The sequence below is a fragment of the Mustela putorius genome, unplaced genomic scaffold (assembly GCF_011764305.1).
Source record: "Mustela putorius furo isolate JIRA1106 unplaced genomic scaffold, ASM1176430v1.1 tig00003853_pilon_pilon_pilon, whole genome shotgun sequence".
In the NCBI taxonomy this organism is placed as follows: Eukaryota; Metazoa; Chordata; class Mammalia; order Carnivora; family Mustelidae; genus Mustela; species Mustela putorius.
In genome coordinates this window covers 85,015,892-85,030,759 of record NW_025422005.1, presented here as the reverse complement: position 1 = coordinate 85,030,759, position 14,868 = coordinate 85,015,892, and the positions used below count along the sequence as shown (strand labels likewise).

General features: G+C 42.8%; 1 protein-coding gene across 1 annotated transcript in view; it reads left to right on the top strand.

The window, feature by feature from the left end:
• The window catches only part of DBT (dihydrolipoamide branched chain transacylase E2), a 54,684-nt gene extending 49,582 nt beyond the window's left edge, over positions 1-5,102 (top strand). Inside the window, exon 11 of the mRNA XM_045064908.1 lies at positions 3,451-5,102. Within this exon, the coding sequence (XP_044920843.1) occupies positions 3,451-3,618 (168 nt within the window). The 3' untranslated portion in view covers positions 3,619-5,102. The remainder of the gene's footprint in view (positions 1-3,450) is intronic.
• Positions 5,103-14,868: the final 9,766 nt, after the last annotated feature.

The following is a 14,868-nucleotide window of genomic DNA, read 5'->3' as shown; positions in this document are numbered from 1 at the left end:
TCCCTCTCTTAAAAAAAAAAAAAAAGCGGTATTCTTGGCTTTGGGGACAGAACCCCCAGAACTTATATTTTAAACAAGAACCCCAGGTGGGGATGCCTAGGTGGCTCAGTCAGTTAAGCGTCTGCTTTGGGCTTGGGTCATGATCCCAGAGTCCTGGGATCAAGTTCTGCATTGGGCTCCCTGCTTAGCGGAGAGTCTACTTCTCCCTCTGCCTACCGCTCCCCCTGCTTGTACTCTTTCTGTCTCTCTCTCTGTGTCAAATAAATAAAATCTTTATAAATAAATAAATAAATAAATAAATAAACAAGAGCCCAGGTGATTCCAACATGAGTGATCTCTTGACCATGTTTTAGGAGACACTGACTTAGAATTAGGGTTGCAGTGATTCTTTTTTTTTTTTTTTTCACCTAAGATTTTATTTATTCATCTGACACAGAGAGAGAGACACAGCAAAAGAGAGAATACAAGCAGTGGGAGAGGGAGAAGCAGACTTCCCACTGAGTAGGGAGTCTGATGCAGGGCCCGATCCTGGACACTGGGATCATGACCTGAGCTGAAGGCAGACTCTTAATAACTGAGCCACCTAGGCACCCCAGGGTTGCAGTGATTCTTGGCTACAAATTACAATCATCCGGGAGCTTGAAAAAAATGTTTAAGCTTACTCTATACCAACTGAATTACAACTGGGTCAGGGGGTGGTACAGAGGTTGGGCATCTCTGTTAATTCAGTGTTGAGAGGCATCAGAATCAAAGAATTAAGTTCTTGGATTCCATTGCAGTACCACCATTATTAAATGTCATCACTATTTTGACTTATTTTGGTGTTCATGTTTTCAGAAAAATCATTCTTTCTTTATATTTATGATGCTTGCACACTGAGCATGTCTGGGACTTGTCTTTCATGAGTTATCATTTTTGTATTGGCATCTAAAATTTCCACAGAAGACTTTCATTCAGCCTTTGATTTGCTCTCTTGCAGATAGTACTTTAGCTGCTATGCTACTCCCTTTTCCTAGCCTTCCCTCCAGCATACAGAGGAGATAGAGAGAAAAAAAAAAAAGAAAGAAAGAAAACAACACATAGCAGACTCTGTTCCTTGGAAATCAGGAGTTTCTCTGAATATACCTTCCCTGTCACCCATTCCCCACCCAGCAAGAGCTCAGCATTTGAATCTCACAGGATTCTGACTTCCTATAGGTTCCCAGTCATCATACCTACTTGGCAAGTCTTGTTTTTCCTTTTCATTAAAGAGATGTATTACCCTCTGGATTATATGTACATATATACATATATACACATTTATATATATACATATATGTGCCTATATATCTCTATAAATTTCCATATATGTATATATACATACAATTATATATATATAATTGTGGTATATGTACGTATATATAATTGTGGTAAATTATACATAACATAAATTTACCATGCTAATGTGTACAGTTCAGTGGCATTAGGTACATTCACATGTTTACAACTGTCACCACCATCCATCTCCAGAACTTTGTCCCAGACTGAAACTGTCCACATATATCACCACATTTTGTTTATCTGCTTGGCTCTAATGAGTTGGGTTGTCTCCTTTCTTTGGTTCTTGTGAAGACTGCTGTTGTGAACATTGGTGTGCAAATATCTTTTCACTAGGTGTCTGTTTACCAAATCATTTGACCCATGATTTCATCAAGCTAAGAAGAATAGTTCTTGAAATATAAACCTTATAATATGTTCTGGGTAGGAACAAGTAGGGCGTATTTCATTCTTCTCTCTCAGTGTATCCTCTCTCCTTCGCTACTTTCTGTTTTCACTGTAAATTTTGAATGTCCTGTTGATAAGTGGTCTAAGTCACTAATACCCCACATAACTCAGTTCTCAGTGCTTGTCTTCCCTGACCTGTTAGCCACACTGGAGTCAGCTGATTGACACCACTTCCTTGGAAAGTGTCCTTCACTACGGCTAGTAGAATACCTTGCTGTTACAGCTTTCCTCCCATCTACTGCTTGTTCCCTCTGAGGCTCCTCTGCCCAGGCTGCCTTATTTCCTAATCTCTAAGCCTCTGAGTGCCCCAGGGCTCAGTTCTGGCCCTTTTCTTGATCTTTAAGCACCATGTATATGCTGAAGACATCCAAGTTTATATCTCCAGACCTGGCCTCTCCTTTGACTGCCAAATTCATATATCCTGGTTGGATATCTAATTAGTCATCTTGAATTTTCTGTTCCTTTCCTTGCCACCCCCTACCCTCAAACTTGCTCCTTCTGAAGTTTTCCCTTTTTGGTAAATGGCCATTCTTCCCAAAGACCTCCTCCTGCAGCTTCTCACCTCACTCAGTTTCAGGGCCATTTGAACCTGTGTAGTGGCCTCCATGGACCTGCACTGGTGCTCCTCAGTGTAATCAGGGACCCATGTGGGGCTGTGACTGCTGTATCCCGTGAGAAGACTGTGAGGAGGTCACTGCCGAAAGGGGAAATAGGGTTTGGATACTTTCACAGCAGTCTGACAGGTGATTTTGGGTCTGGTGAATCTAATAAGAAGTTAGGGCTTGTGTTTTCTTTATCATTTAAAATTTTTCTTTAAATTTGTTTGTCTTTAGTAATTTAACTGACTGAGCCACTTAGGTATTGTTTAGTAATTTAATATGTTTTTTTAAAATAGTGTGCAATGGAATAGAAATTTAAAAAAACAACAACAACAAAAAAAAACCGTAGGGCATTTACCAAGGACAGATTGAGAAGCATTGCTCTTGACAATGTGCCCTGCCTTCCGCCTGCTCCATCTGTGACCTCATCTCCTACCTCCCACCCCTACCCCCTCCACTGCTGCCATCCTGCCCACCTTGCTATTCCTCCAACAGTCCAGCCCTGCTTCCCCTCTGTATCTCTTGGAGTATCCGCCTGGCTTTCTTCCTCACTGCCTTCATTGAGGAAGCCTCGGTGAGGCTTTCCCTGCCCAGCCTGTCAAACAAAAATGCTGCCTGCACCTGGCCCCTGCCTACCTTCTCTCCCGTTTCTACATGGTATATGCTTCCTTTGCACTTTTCATTATCTAACATGTTACATATTTTACTTATGTATCTTAATTGTCTCTCTACATTAAAATGTTAGCTCCAAGAAGGCAAGGAATGTTGCTTCTTTTGGTTTAGCTCCAGAGTTGAGAAGAGTACCTGGTACATAGTAGGTGCTCAATAAATATTTGTTAAGTAATTGAAATCTGAAGTGAGATTTACTGTATATATGGAAATTGTGCAGGGTACAGGAAGTACCCTGGCAAAACTGAAAGCTTGAGGCAAATATAAAAATGGGAAAAATTGGAGTTAGCATTTTCAAGTCATTTTGGGATGCGCATTTCTTCTATTACAAGGAGGGGAATTTGCTTACTCTTTCACCATTGCTGTTGCTAGAGCCTTCGAGCAAGTGAAGGTTGACTGTTCTTTGCCTTATTTCTAGGCCCTTCCCCGATTTAACCAGGAAGGAGAAGTATATAAAGCACAAATAATGAATGTGAGCTGGTCAGCTGATCACAGAATTATTGATGGTGCTACAATGTCACGCTTCTCTAATTTGTGGAAATCTTACTTAGAAAACCCAGCTTATATGCTACTAGATCTGAAATGAAGATTCATCGGATGTCTTTGAACTTTTTGAGCTTCCAAAGAATATGTAGAGCTAGCTGTGCAGCTTCATCACAATGTGTATTAGAAATGATCTGTATTATATGATTAAGGTTCCAAGGCACAATATTTCTCACTGTTCTGTTAGACTTTTTACCGAAAATGAATGATGGTGTAAGAGTTCTTCTGCGGCTGTCACATTTTATAGGTCATGATGTCACTTCTTAATATGGTGCTGAGGTCTTTGTGTCCATGGGTTGAAACTAGCAAGAACAACAAAATTAATGTTACTAAAAGACAGACTGCCATATCCAGTGTTTACCCTATCTTTCTTTCTTTTTTCTTTTTTTATTTTAGACTGACCTTAGTGAAACTTCTCAGTTACACTTAGTTAGGAAAAGGAATTTATGTACAGAAGTATCTTCCATTTCCCCACAATAGAAATGAGAGATAACACTAACTCTTGGATAAGTGCAATTACTTAACCTTTTAAGATATCCATGATTATGTTGCTCCATAGAGATTATCTGTAAATTTCTTGTTTATATAAATTAATATCTTTTAAAGGGGAAAATTATAAGCTAATCTTGAAAATTGCCCAATTATAGGGATGCTTGGCTGGCTCAGTCGGAAGAGCATGTGACTCTTGATTCCAGGAGTCATGAGTTCAAGCCCCACCTTGGGCATTGAAAATAAAAAATAGCCCAATTATAGTTTTATAACCAGTAAGGCTGTCAAAAGCATTTGTTTAAAATGAATATACTTTTCGAATTTTGGTAACATTTTTGTGACATGTTAGGAAAAAACTTCACCTTGGCAAACTTGCCTCATGTAAGGAAAGTGCTTTAAATGTAGCAGCTGCTGACATTGTCTTAATTTGGAAGTCCATTGCCTTTTAACTATTTTTTATCCTCCTTGCCTTTAGCTAAAACATAGGATAGGATAATGTATTCCATTCTCAGTATCCTGAGAAGGAATGTGAATACGAGGAGAGAGAAGAGTCTAATGGGTAATTATGGATATTAAAACGATAAATATTCTATAGAAATGAAGGTATCAGAATGATCATTTTGTAAGAGGCCCACTTTAATCAGAAGTAGCATCAAGGTGAATATAATCCAACATTTTGATTTGCATTCAGAAATCCAGGTTGCTTCTAATATTGTCTATATGTTCAAGTGAAATTTTGTAACAAAAAAGTTGTTGTAAATCTCAATTTTTTTCAAAATGAGAATCATGTAAATTAGAAAACAATCAAATGAATGTTATTTTTAAAATTTAGATAGTACATTAAGGAGTTACAAAGAAAATGAAGTCATCCATAATCATATTACTGTTAACATTTAGATCAAGGTTTCTGTATACATAGCTATTCTTTTTATAAAAATGAGATCATGCTATATCTACTATTTTATAATTTGATTTTTTAATTTAACATTATGGGTAACTTTACATGTCAATAAACAATTCTACATTATTGTACTTTAAGTGACTGTATAATATTCTGTATGTGTATTTGTTATACATTTGATACTAAACTTCTGTACAGCAGGCATGATGCTAAGCACTGGGCACAGAATATCCTCCCTAATGGTCCCTGCCTTCATTGGATTTACAGTCTAGTAAGGAGGAGGAGGCAGATACTGAACAATCATTAAAAGTAAAGTATCATTACATGTCTAAGTAGGAAAAAACAGGGTGCAGTGACAGCATCTAATAAAGGTTACTAATCCTGTCTTAGAGGGTTAGGAGAGTATGTACCATAATTTAACCTACCTCTACTGATGGCATTAGCAGAATTTTAAATGAAGAACAATATGTTCAGTTGTTTCTCTCTCTCTCTCTCTCTCTCTCTCTCTTTTATGAAGGAGATAGAAGTTTACTGAATATACCATAAGGGAGTGACAGGCAGGACCTCAGAGAAGAGGCTGTCTGCCTGTCAGTTGTCTTCTAAGGAAGATTCCCCCAAAGCCCCTCTGGACACTGTTCCTTACATCCCACTGACTATAATTTAGTTATATGGCCAACCTAGTTGCAAAAAAGTGTGGGAAATAAGAGGGCATGTGCTTAGCTAAATATTTTGTTACTTTGGGTAAAGGAGAGAAAGGCTGTTAGGAGATAATTGCCATCTCTGCTAATAGAAGATATTTTATACATTTTAAGTTAGTGAAGACTATAACACATAAAGCAATTTCTTCATGTCACACATCCACTACAGTGCAAACTGAACCTCAGTCCGGGTAGATCCACTTGCTACTCTGTCACATTATGTCTTAGCACAACTCCGACCAACTTCTCTTACTTAAGCTAATAAGCAATAGAGTAGTAATGGGTCATCACTACCAAGTGAAGTGCCTGATGAAGCCCAGATATTACTTTATCCTGTTTCAGGTCTTCTCTAAGCTTTCTCAGCAATTGAGAAGGCTGAGTTTCATTTCTATTGTTTTCTTTTCTACTCTTGTCCCCTGGGACATATCATAAGTACCACTATCGAAAGGGTCAACAATTTGAGGAGATAAAAATGCAGGGACTACCTCTTGCATTCCATTGTTCAAATTTCTCTCTTCTTCAGCTTGAACCTGTATTTTTTTAAGTGTAACAGTCAGGACATTTTCCACTGCAAGTGACAAAAGCCTATTTCTTCCTACCCTTATATTACAAAGGGTATTTCATTCATATTAATTGAAATGCTCAGGGTATCAGTTTCAGGTATGGCTGGATCCAGGGACTTAATAAATTCAAGACAATCTCTTGTTTTTCTGTCTCTATCTCTGACTCTTTACTCTCTTTACTCTGTATCTCTTGGATCTCAAGACAAGCTGTCGCAATGTGTTGACAAAGATGCTTACGAGTACCCAGACTTACATTCCTCAGAACTCACATTCTATTTCCCGTTAAAATCCCAAGGAAAATTTCAATTGTTCTGGCTTGGTTCATGCCCATCAATGTGGGCAGGAGAATACAATACCCTGATTGGCCAGGCTTGGATAGTAATGGTCATCCTTGGACCCTGGGAGTCAGTCCCATTCAACCACATGGAGTATAAGAAAGGGCATCTGGAAGAATTATCTGAGTAGAGTAAAAGCCGAAAAAGTCAACTACATAAAGTGACTTGTTGCCTTTCCACACCTCATATTAAGTAATAAATGTTTTCTAAGACAGTTCTTGAAGAACCTGGGTAGAGAGGAAGCAGAAGAGGTGGAATAGGGAGTGGGAGGTAAATACAGACGATAATACTAAACTGTGTCCCTGTTAGTTGTGATTCCAAGAATTTACAGTATCACTGACAAAAAGTATTTGTATTTTCTTCCTAGTTTTCAGTGTTGATGAGCAGTAATCTCATTCTCCAACCTCAAATGATGCAATGTTGATAACCCAACCGATGTCAAAATACAAATTACTAGCTTCAATATTTTCACCTAATCTTTCTTAAAATTCTTGCATGCTAATCTATTTTTGCATGCTAATCTATTCACTAGCTTGATGTTTTACACATATACTAGTGTATTAATTATGGCAGAAGGAAAAAGTCTAAGTTAGATTTTTCAAAGCCCACTTCTATGAAAAAACAGAAGATGAACAGAACCTTATGGCTTACCATAGGGATATTTATCAAGAGAAAAATCTTGATTTTTCAATTTACCTGACACATTCTACAAGAAATCATGGCTGCCAGGTTAGTCTCAAACAGATTCCTTCTAAATTTTCTGCAGCAAATGCCTGAGCCAGTCTTCACAGTACCTGCGCCAATCTTTTCCGCTCATTTTTAAGCACCTGCACAGATGTCTCCCCAGCCGTGTTGTGTTAAGGAGAAACTTCCTAATAAATGTCTTTAGAGAAGACAAGGTGATTCAACCCAATGATCTTTCTTCTCCCCTTTTTACCTCAAAACCTTTACCTTCTCACACTTTCCCTTTGTTTTCTTTTTGAGGAAGATGTGATTCTCCACCAAAAATCAAGCTTGCTACTCTCTATTATTAATCCCATTTCTTCCTCCTGACCCTTCCTTTATGTTTAATCCATTTTAATCTTTTAGCCTCTGCCTCACATGTAGAACTATACCAGATGCAGTCCTCTGGCACACTGGTTAAGGTTCATTTCCAGGACTTATTGGAGACTTATCCCAGAACTCTTGGCAAATTTACTTTTTTTTTTCTTACTGGTGAATGTGTCAGGATCATGTTGTATATCTATAAACCTGTTCCCTTTTCTTTTGGGCACACAGTTAAATATTTTCCAGCCTAGCCTGCAGTTAGGTAGGGCCATGTAATTTATTTCTAGCCATTGCAATATGGGTAGAAGGGATGTAAACCAATTCCAAACGTAGCCCATAGAACCTCCCAAGAGATCCTCCACACTCCTCTTTCCTTTCCATAGCAAGCCTCAAGCCTTTATATTGAAGATGGCAGCCACACAAGATGGAAGGAGCCAGCATCTCCAAGCCTCCCCACCACCACCCCCAGCACTGACTGGATTGGATGTGATAGGGGTGAAATAACTTCTATTGTTAGAAGACACTGATCCTTTGAGATTAATCTGCTCTTCTAGGTAGTAATAACCCTAACTCCAAGCTTATGCGATGCTTATCACATGTGACTAAATTCACACCCATTTAAATTTAATCATTGTGGCTACTGAGCAACTGAAATGTGGCTAGTATAACTAAGAAGCTGAATTTTATTGAATTTTAATTAATTAAAATTTAAATGTAGAGAGTCACATGTGGCTAGTGGCTACCATACTGGACATTGCAGAAACAGAGTATTTTCATCACCATAGAAAATTCTAGTGAATAGTGCTGCCCTAATAAATAGAACTGTTCTTTTTAAATAATCTCTTGCCCCTAGAAACTCTCTACTTCAGTAAAACTAATTTCCCTCTATCTAAAAAAAAGCTCCAAACCTTCCTTTCTCACATTGTTACCTTTACTTGCCACCGCAGGAGTGAACTATCCTACCCTTCCTGCCTTTGCCTACCTTCTTGACTGGGTGGTCTCGAACTCCTTGCAGTCTGGCTTCCTTCCCTACTGCTCACCTGTAATTAGTATGCTTGGCAAAAGTTTGGCCACGTCTCTCTCCCAGGAGTGACCTAAATTCTCTCTCCATCCACCTCTCTCCTGAGCTCTAGGCACTCATTTTCACTCTTTAGCATCTCAAAGTTACCACGTGTTTCAATGCTATCTCATCAGAGAAACCAGGTCAACTCTGAGAATTATTTTCGCCAAACCCTGAGATGGCTCATGTTATCATTGTTATCCCCACAAAACAATCACAGCACTTTCATGTTCCAGAAGGCAATCACCATTTCGGCAAGCACTGAAGGTAGTGTGAACCCCTGACCTTTGCAAGCTCAGAATGAAATGGAAAGGAATTCATGATGAGGCAGTTCCAGTCCTGAGCAGGAGGGCTTTGACGAGCTAGTTCATGTGCTAGTCAGACCCTTGTGAGAGAACTCTAGGCCAGCTTGCTAAAATTGAGCAGGAGAATTTGGAGACAGTCCAGATGAGAGCCACAAAAGCGAAGCATGACAAGAGTAATTGAAATTGTGTTACAGAGGCCGTCTATATTAGGCTCCTACTGAGTATCACGTGGAATGTAAAGCGAAGCATGACAAGAGTAATTGAAATTGTGTTACAGAGGCCGTCTATATTAGGCTCCTACTGAGTATCACGTGGAATGTAAAGCGAAGCATGACAAGAGTAATTGAAATTGTGTTACAGAGGCCGTCTATATTAGGCTCCTACTGAGTATCATGTGGAATGTTACAACACAAAGCATTGGGAACAGCTGTTCTGGGCCTTGACAAGAGACCGGAGAGAAGAAATGAGAACAGGTGTGAAATCAAGAATTTACCCTGGATATGGGGCAAAGTTGGGATGGTCAAAGAAGGATTCATGCTTATCCCAGGCTGAAGAGGAGCCTAAGTCCCCTCCAATCGGCAGCCCCAGTGCCTCCGCTCACCCGCATTTCCAGAGGAGCCTTCTGGTCATGTTAAGCTTGTGGTAAGGTATGGAACTTGAAGTTTGCCACAGAGAGCTCCTTAATAAGTTCCAAATATGGGTTAAATAGTTCTAAAAATGTGGTAAAAAGGATAGCTAAAAATATCGAGGTTTATAGAGTCTGTACAGAAGTTGCAAGAATGCAGTGATCTGGAAAAAGACTAGTAAATTCATTTCCTGGAGAAATGAAGCCGGGATTCAACTGCAGTGACAAAGGCAACTAAGCTGATGGCAGGTGTAATTACGTTAATGGAAACTGCAGGGATGAATATAAATGATTTCAAAGTGAAGCTTGGGGACGCCTGGGTGGCTCAGTTGGTTAAGCAGCTGCCTTCGGCTCAGGTCATGATCCCAGCGTCCTGGGATCGAGTCCCACATCGGGCTCCTTGCTCGGCAGGGAGCCTGCTTCTCCCTCTGCCTCTGCCTGCCATTCTGTCTGCCTGTGCTTGCTCTCTCGCCCTCTCTCTCTGATAAATAAATAAAATCTTTAAAAAAAATAAAAGTGAAGCTTGATTTTCTAGTTTCACTAAAAGGATCATCTAGATAGTTGGACAAGTGTCTTCAACGGGCTTGGCATCAGGAGCTCTGGGGTGAATTTCTGGAACTGCTTGCCTGGTGCTGGGTGAGTCAGGTTATCCCACAGGTTTTCCATTTCCTCCTTAGGAAATTGCTGGCAGGGAATGTTCTGCTTAAAGTGGAACCCTCCTGCACTGTCACCGGGCATGCAGCCTGTTGCAGCCACTCTGGAAAAGAGCATAGTGGTTCCTCCAAAAGCTAAAAACGGAACAACCCTAGGACCCAGCAATTGCACTTCTAGGTATTTACCCAAAGGACACAAAAATGCACATTCAGTGGGGTACAAACTTCGTGATGTTTATAGCACCATGAACAACTATAGCGAAACAATAGAGGGAGTCCCAATGTCCATTCACTGAAGAATGAAGAAAGAAGATGTGGGAGATCGATACACAATGGCATAGGCCCCAGCTTCACGAAGAATGAAATCTTACCATCTGCAAGGATGCAGATGGATCTAGAATGGTTTAAGCTAAGCTAAATCTGTAAGGAAAGACAAATACCCACTGACTTCACTCCTCTGGGATATCAGAAGGAACATAGATAAACATAGTGGGGGGAGGAAGATAGACAAATGAGGAAACAGACTCAGCCTTAGAGCACAAACTGAGGGTCGCTGGAGAGCAGGTGTGTGAGGGGAAAGGGTTAAATGGGTGATGGCATTAATAGGGAGGGTGGTGGTGATGAGCTCTGGTGGTGATGAGCTCTGGGTGTTCTATGGCAGGTGAGGAATCAGGAAATCCTATCCCTGAAGCAAAGGAATGAACACTGCAGGGAAACGAACTAGAATTTAAGTCAATGAAGAAAAGAAGGGGGCGCCTGGGTGGCTCAGAGGGTTAAGCCTCTGCTTTCAGCGCAGGTCATGATCTCAGGGTCCTGGGATTGAGTCCCGCATCGGCTCTCTGCTCAGCGAGAGTCTGCTTTCTCCTCTCTGTCTCTCTGTCTGCCTCTCTGCCTACTTGTGATCTCTGTCCATCAAATAAATAAATAAAATCTTTAAAAAAAGAAAAAGACTATGTTCTGCTTCATGAAGATTGAGGTAAAAATGGAGTGACTTTCGCTCTCTTATTCTGTAGATTATAGGTTTCAAACACTGTGGCAGGATACGCTAGTGTCTTACTACATAAGGAGTCTTTGGAAAGCTGCAGTGAAAGATTCAGATCTCAGAGCACGTTCATGTTCCATTGATATGTTGCTTACAGTTTGCCCGGGTAGGAAGGTAAGTGCAGAGAAATACGACAGAAGAGGACAGGAGGTGTTAACCATTCAGGAGGTAGCCTTCTTCCTTTCTCATGAAAGCCTTGGGCCAGTGTAATTTTGGAAGGTGCAGGGAATCCTGGAGCGTTGCAGCAGACAGGGGTGTTCCAGTTCTGGGGAGAGCTGACAGGGGTCCCAGAGGAGAGCAGAGTGCATTCTGCAGGAGAGGGTGGGCAGGGTTGGCTCCCCGGGTGGCCGCGTTTCTCACATGTGACAGTTGTGACAGGTCAGGGCTGGGAGCAGGTTCCTGGCTGAGGACAGGGGAGGCCCGGGTGCCGATCTGGCAGAGCCCCTTCTTCTGTGCCACCGGCCTCAGCCAACACACATGAGCTCCTCGTCTGTCCCCCTCCCTCCAGTTCAGACTTCTCCGCGTTGCCAGGCCAAGACGCTGGGTCGGGCTTCTTTCTTTGAGTGTGTGTGGGGTTTCAAAAGTTAGGTAGTGGAAATGACATCAGAACACGTGTTCCTCTTGTATTTCCTGCTCTCCTTTCAATCACTGAAGTGCGTCAGACCTGCTAGTGGAAGCAGAAGTTTGTGTGTTTTTCTTTCCTGTTTTAATTAAACAATGGGAAAACAGACTTCTGAAATAGTCAAAGAATCCTTTGTGCGGGTTCATGTTTTTCTTTTCCATGAACGCTTTCTCATATTAGAAATTATGTTTTAGGGGTGCCTGGTGTGGCTCAGTCAGTCAAGCATCTGCCTTTGGCTCAGGTCATGATCCCAGGGTCCTGAGATGGAGCCCCACATTGGGCTCCCTGCTCAGCGGGAAGCCTGCTTCTCCCTCTCCCACTCCCTCTGCCTGTGTTCCCTTTCTTGGTGTGTGTCTCTCTGTCAAATAATACATAAATTTTTTAAAATTAGGTTTTGAGGTAAAGCACAGCCTCAGAGCTGTAACAGGGTGCAGTGAGCTTTGTGAGGGGGAGAAATGGAGGAGTGTTTAGGAGCCTGGGGAGTGGCTTCCTGCAATCCCAGTGTTAGCCTTCCCTGGTGAGGCAGGGAAGGCGGTGTGTGTGTGTGTGTGTGTGTGTCTGCTCAGCTGCTCACCTGGTGGCCCATCCTGGACTCTGAAACCTGAGCCGGTGAGTCACTTGCGACTTGAACAGGGGAACTGATGAAGAACAGAGAATGAACCCTGGAGGGCGCCTGCACCCTTTGCACTTGGACAGCTCCATGGAGCAAAGGAGCTCATCTCCCGTGAGGTGTGTCAGGATCCCTGAGGGTGTCTGTTTTTGCTTCCTGGGAAGAGGTTGTGTTTTCATCCTTATCTGAACCAGAGCCATGTTTTCTGGTTATGGAGAACCAGACCTTTACATGACCATGTCATTATTATTCTTGTTATTTTAAGAAGGCAATCTAGACACTGACTTCGAGATACAAATATCCAAAGGAAAAACACAAGATCAAATATATATGAGGACTGAACTTGTGGGGCCTCTCATCAGGATGGGCAATGTTGGGCTGCCTGTATGAGAAAGAACACGGAATTCTATTTGGATAGATGTGTGCTCTGCCCACGTAGTGTTCTATTCTATCCTTTCCCTTACTTCTCTGAAGGGAAAATAGAGTGGTGACTGGAGCTGGGTGTCTGATTTGAAGGAACAGGAGATAAGAGATTTGAAAGAGCAATGTTCATGCTGATGTGGTGCTCCATGCCTAGGGAGTGAGGATTTGAAGCTTGGACTCAGAAGCATTGGTGTTCAGGGAGGATGTGGTTCGAGTTTCTTGCAGACAGAATTGCTCAGCTGGTCTGCCTAAACAGGCCCATTCCTGCCTTTTGGAGGGCAGCTTGAAGGTGGCTCGAAACTCTAGGGCACTGGAGGAAGGATCTAGAAGGGACACTGGGCTGGATCAGTGTGGACAAACCCAGGGAATTCCAGAGCTAACGATGAACACGTTTCTGAGACTGGAGTTGGCTTCTCTGTGAGCAGCATTGAGCTGCACTGGAAAGCAGTCTCTGGGTCTTAGGAGTCACCATGTCAGCAGGTGTGAGCCTGGCAGGGCAGTCAGATCAGATCGCTGGGAGACTGTAAGGCCTTGGTGGTGGCCTTCGCTCTTGATGCACAGGCCAGCTTGCTCCAGGGCCAGCCCTCCTGCTACAGACGTGATAGGAAACTTGCTTCCTGTTTGGTTCTCCAGCCCTCATCTCAGCAGGGGGCTTGGTGGGAAGCAGCCTACAGGCGGCATTATGGTTTCTTGCCCATTGTGTCCCTTGCTTCCTTGGACAAGGCACCACAGGTGTCCTCTGGCTGGTGCCTGTGAATTCAGCCAGGAGAAGCACTTCTTCCAGAGCCACACCCCTGAGGAATCCTCCACTTTCCTGTGCTGTGTGGAAGGGGCCGGTTTTCATTTGGAACTGAAATCTCAGCTCCTGCCATGAGGTTTCAAGGCCACATGGAACACCGGTCTCCTTGAAGCTGTAGTTCCACACGGGGCCTGACCTGTGAGACTGCGACCGATCCTGGGTGGCCTGCTGCTGCTGTTGCTGCTGCAGGTTCCTTCCTGAAAACTGTGCAGCAAAGCCTGATTTGTGATGACGTCCCAGGAAAGAGAGAGAGGTGCAAGATTCTGCCTAGCCCAGGAGGATGCCGGACGTCAATCACAGGTGGCTGGTGCAGGGAGGAGAGACGTCTGTTTCCCAGGACCATGGCTAGAGGGAGGTTTGGACCCTGGGATGCTTCTCTGCTCAGCTTTTCAGATGGGCACATCCGGCAAGGGGAGAATGTGTGTGTGCTCACCTGGAATTGAGGAAGGTGTCTGGTTTCAGGATTCATGTGCAACCGGATTCCTCTTATGGCTCATTTTCCTGATGGTCTTCAGGGTGCCATAGGTGAACCCATTGTCCCAGGCATCCTCGCTGTACACGAGCTCTGGTCACCTTTTCCCCCAGGGCTCTGGACTGGGAAATCAGAGGGATCCCATGGTGAAACTATCAGAGTAGGGTTCTGTTTCCCCCTTATCGAGATAGCCTGGTGACTGTGGTAACTGGTTTGGAAATAGAAAGCAGGAGACAGGGCTGGGGTGCTGAAGGGGAGACGGCGGTGATGCTTGCTATTCACATAGGGGCCAGGTGGGTCTTTACTAGGAAGTTAATGCTTGAGTCAAGTTCTAAAGAATGATGAAAGCGAATGGTCTCACGCCAAGAGCCTTCTAAAAGGAAGGGAAAGCATATGCAAAGGCCCTGGGGCAGGAGCATACCAGGTATATCCAGGAGCAGCAAGAAGGCCCTGTGGCCACAGGAGATAGCTTAGGACATGACTTCAGGAAGGTGACAACCAGGTGACAGAAAGTCATTGCAGGGCTGTGACCCCATGAGATTCTGTTTCAGTGAGCCATCCTGGCTACAGTGTTGAGAACAGATGACAAAGTGTTGAGGATGGGCAAGGAGGTCAATGATGAACTGTTTCCAGGAACTCAGGCAAGAGA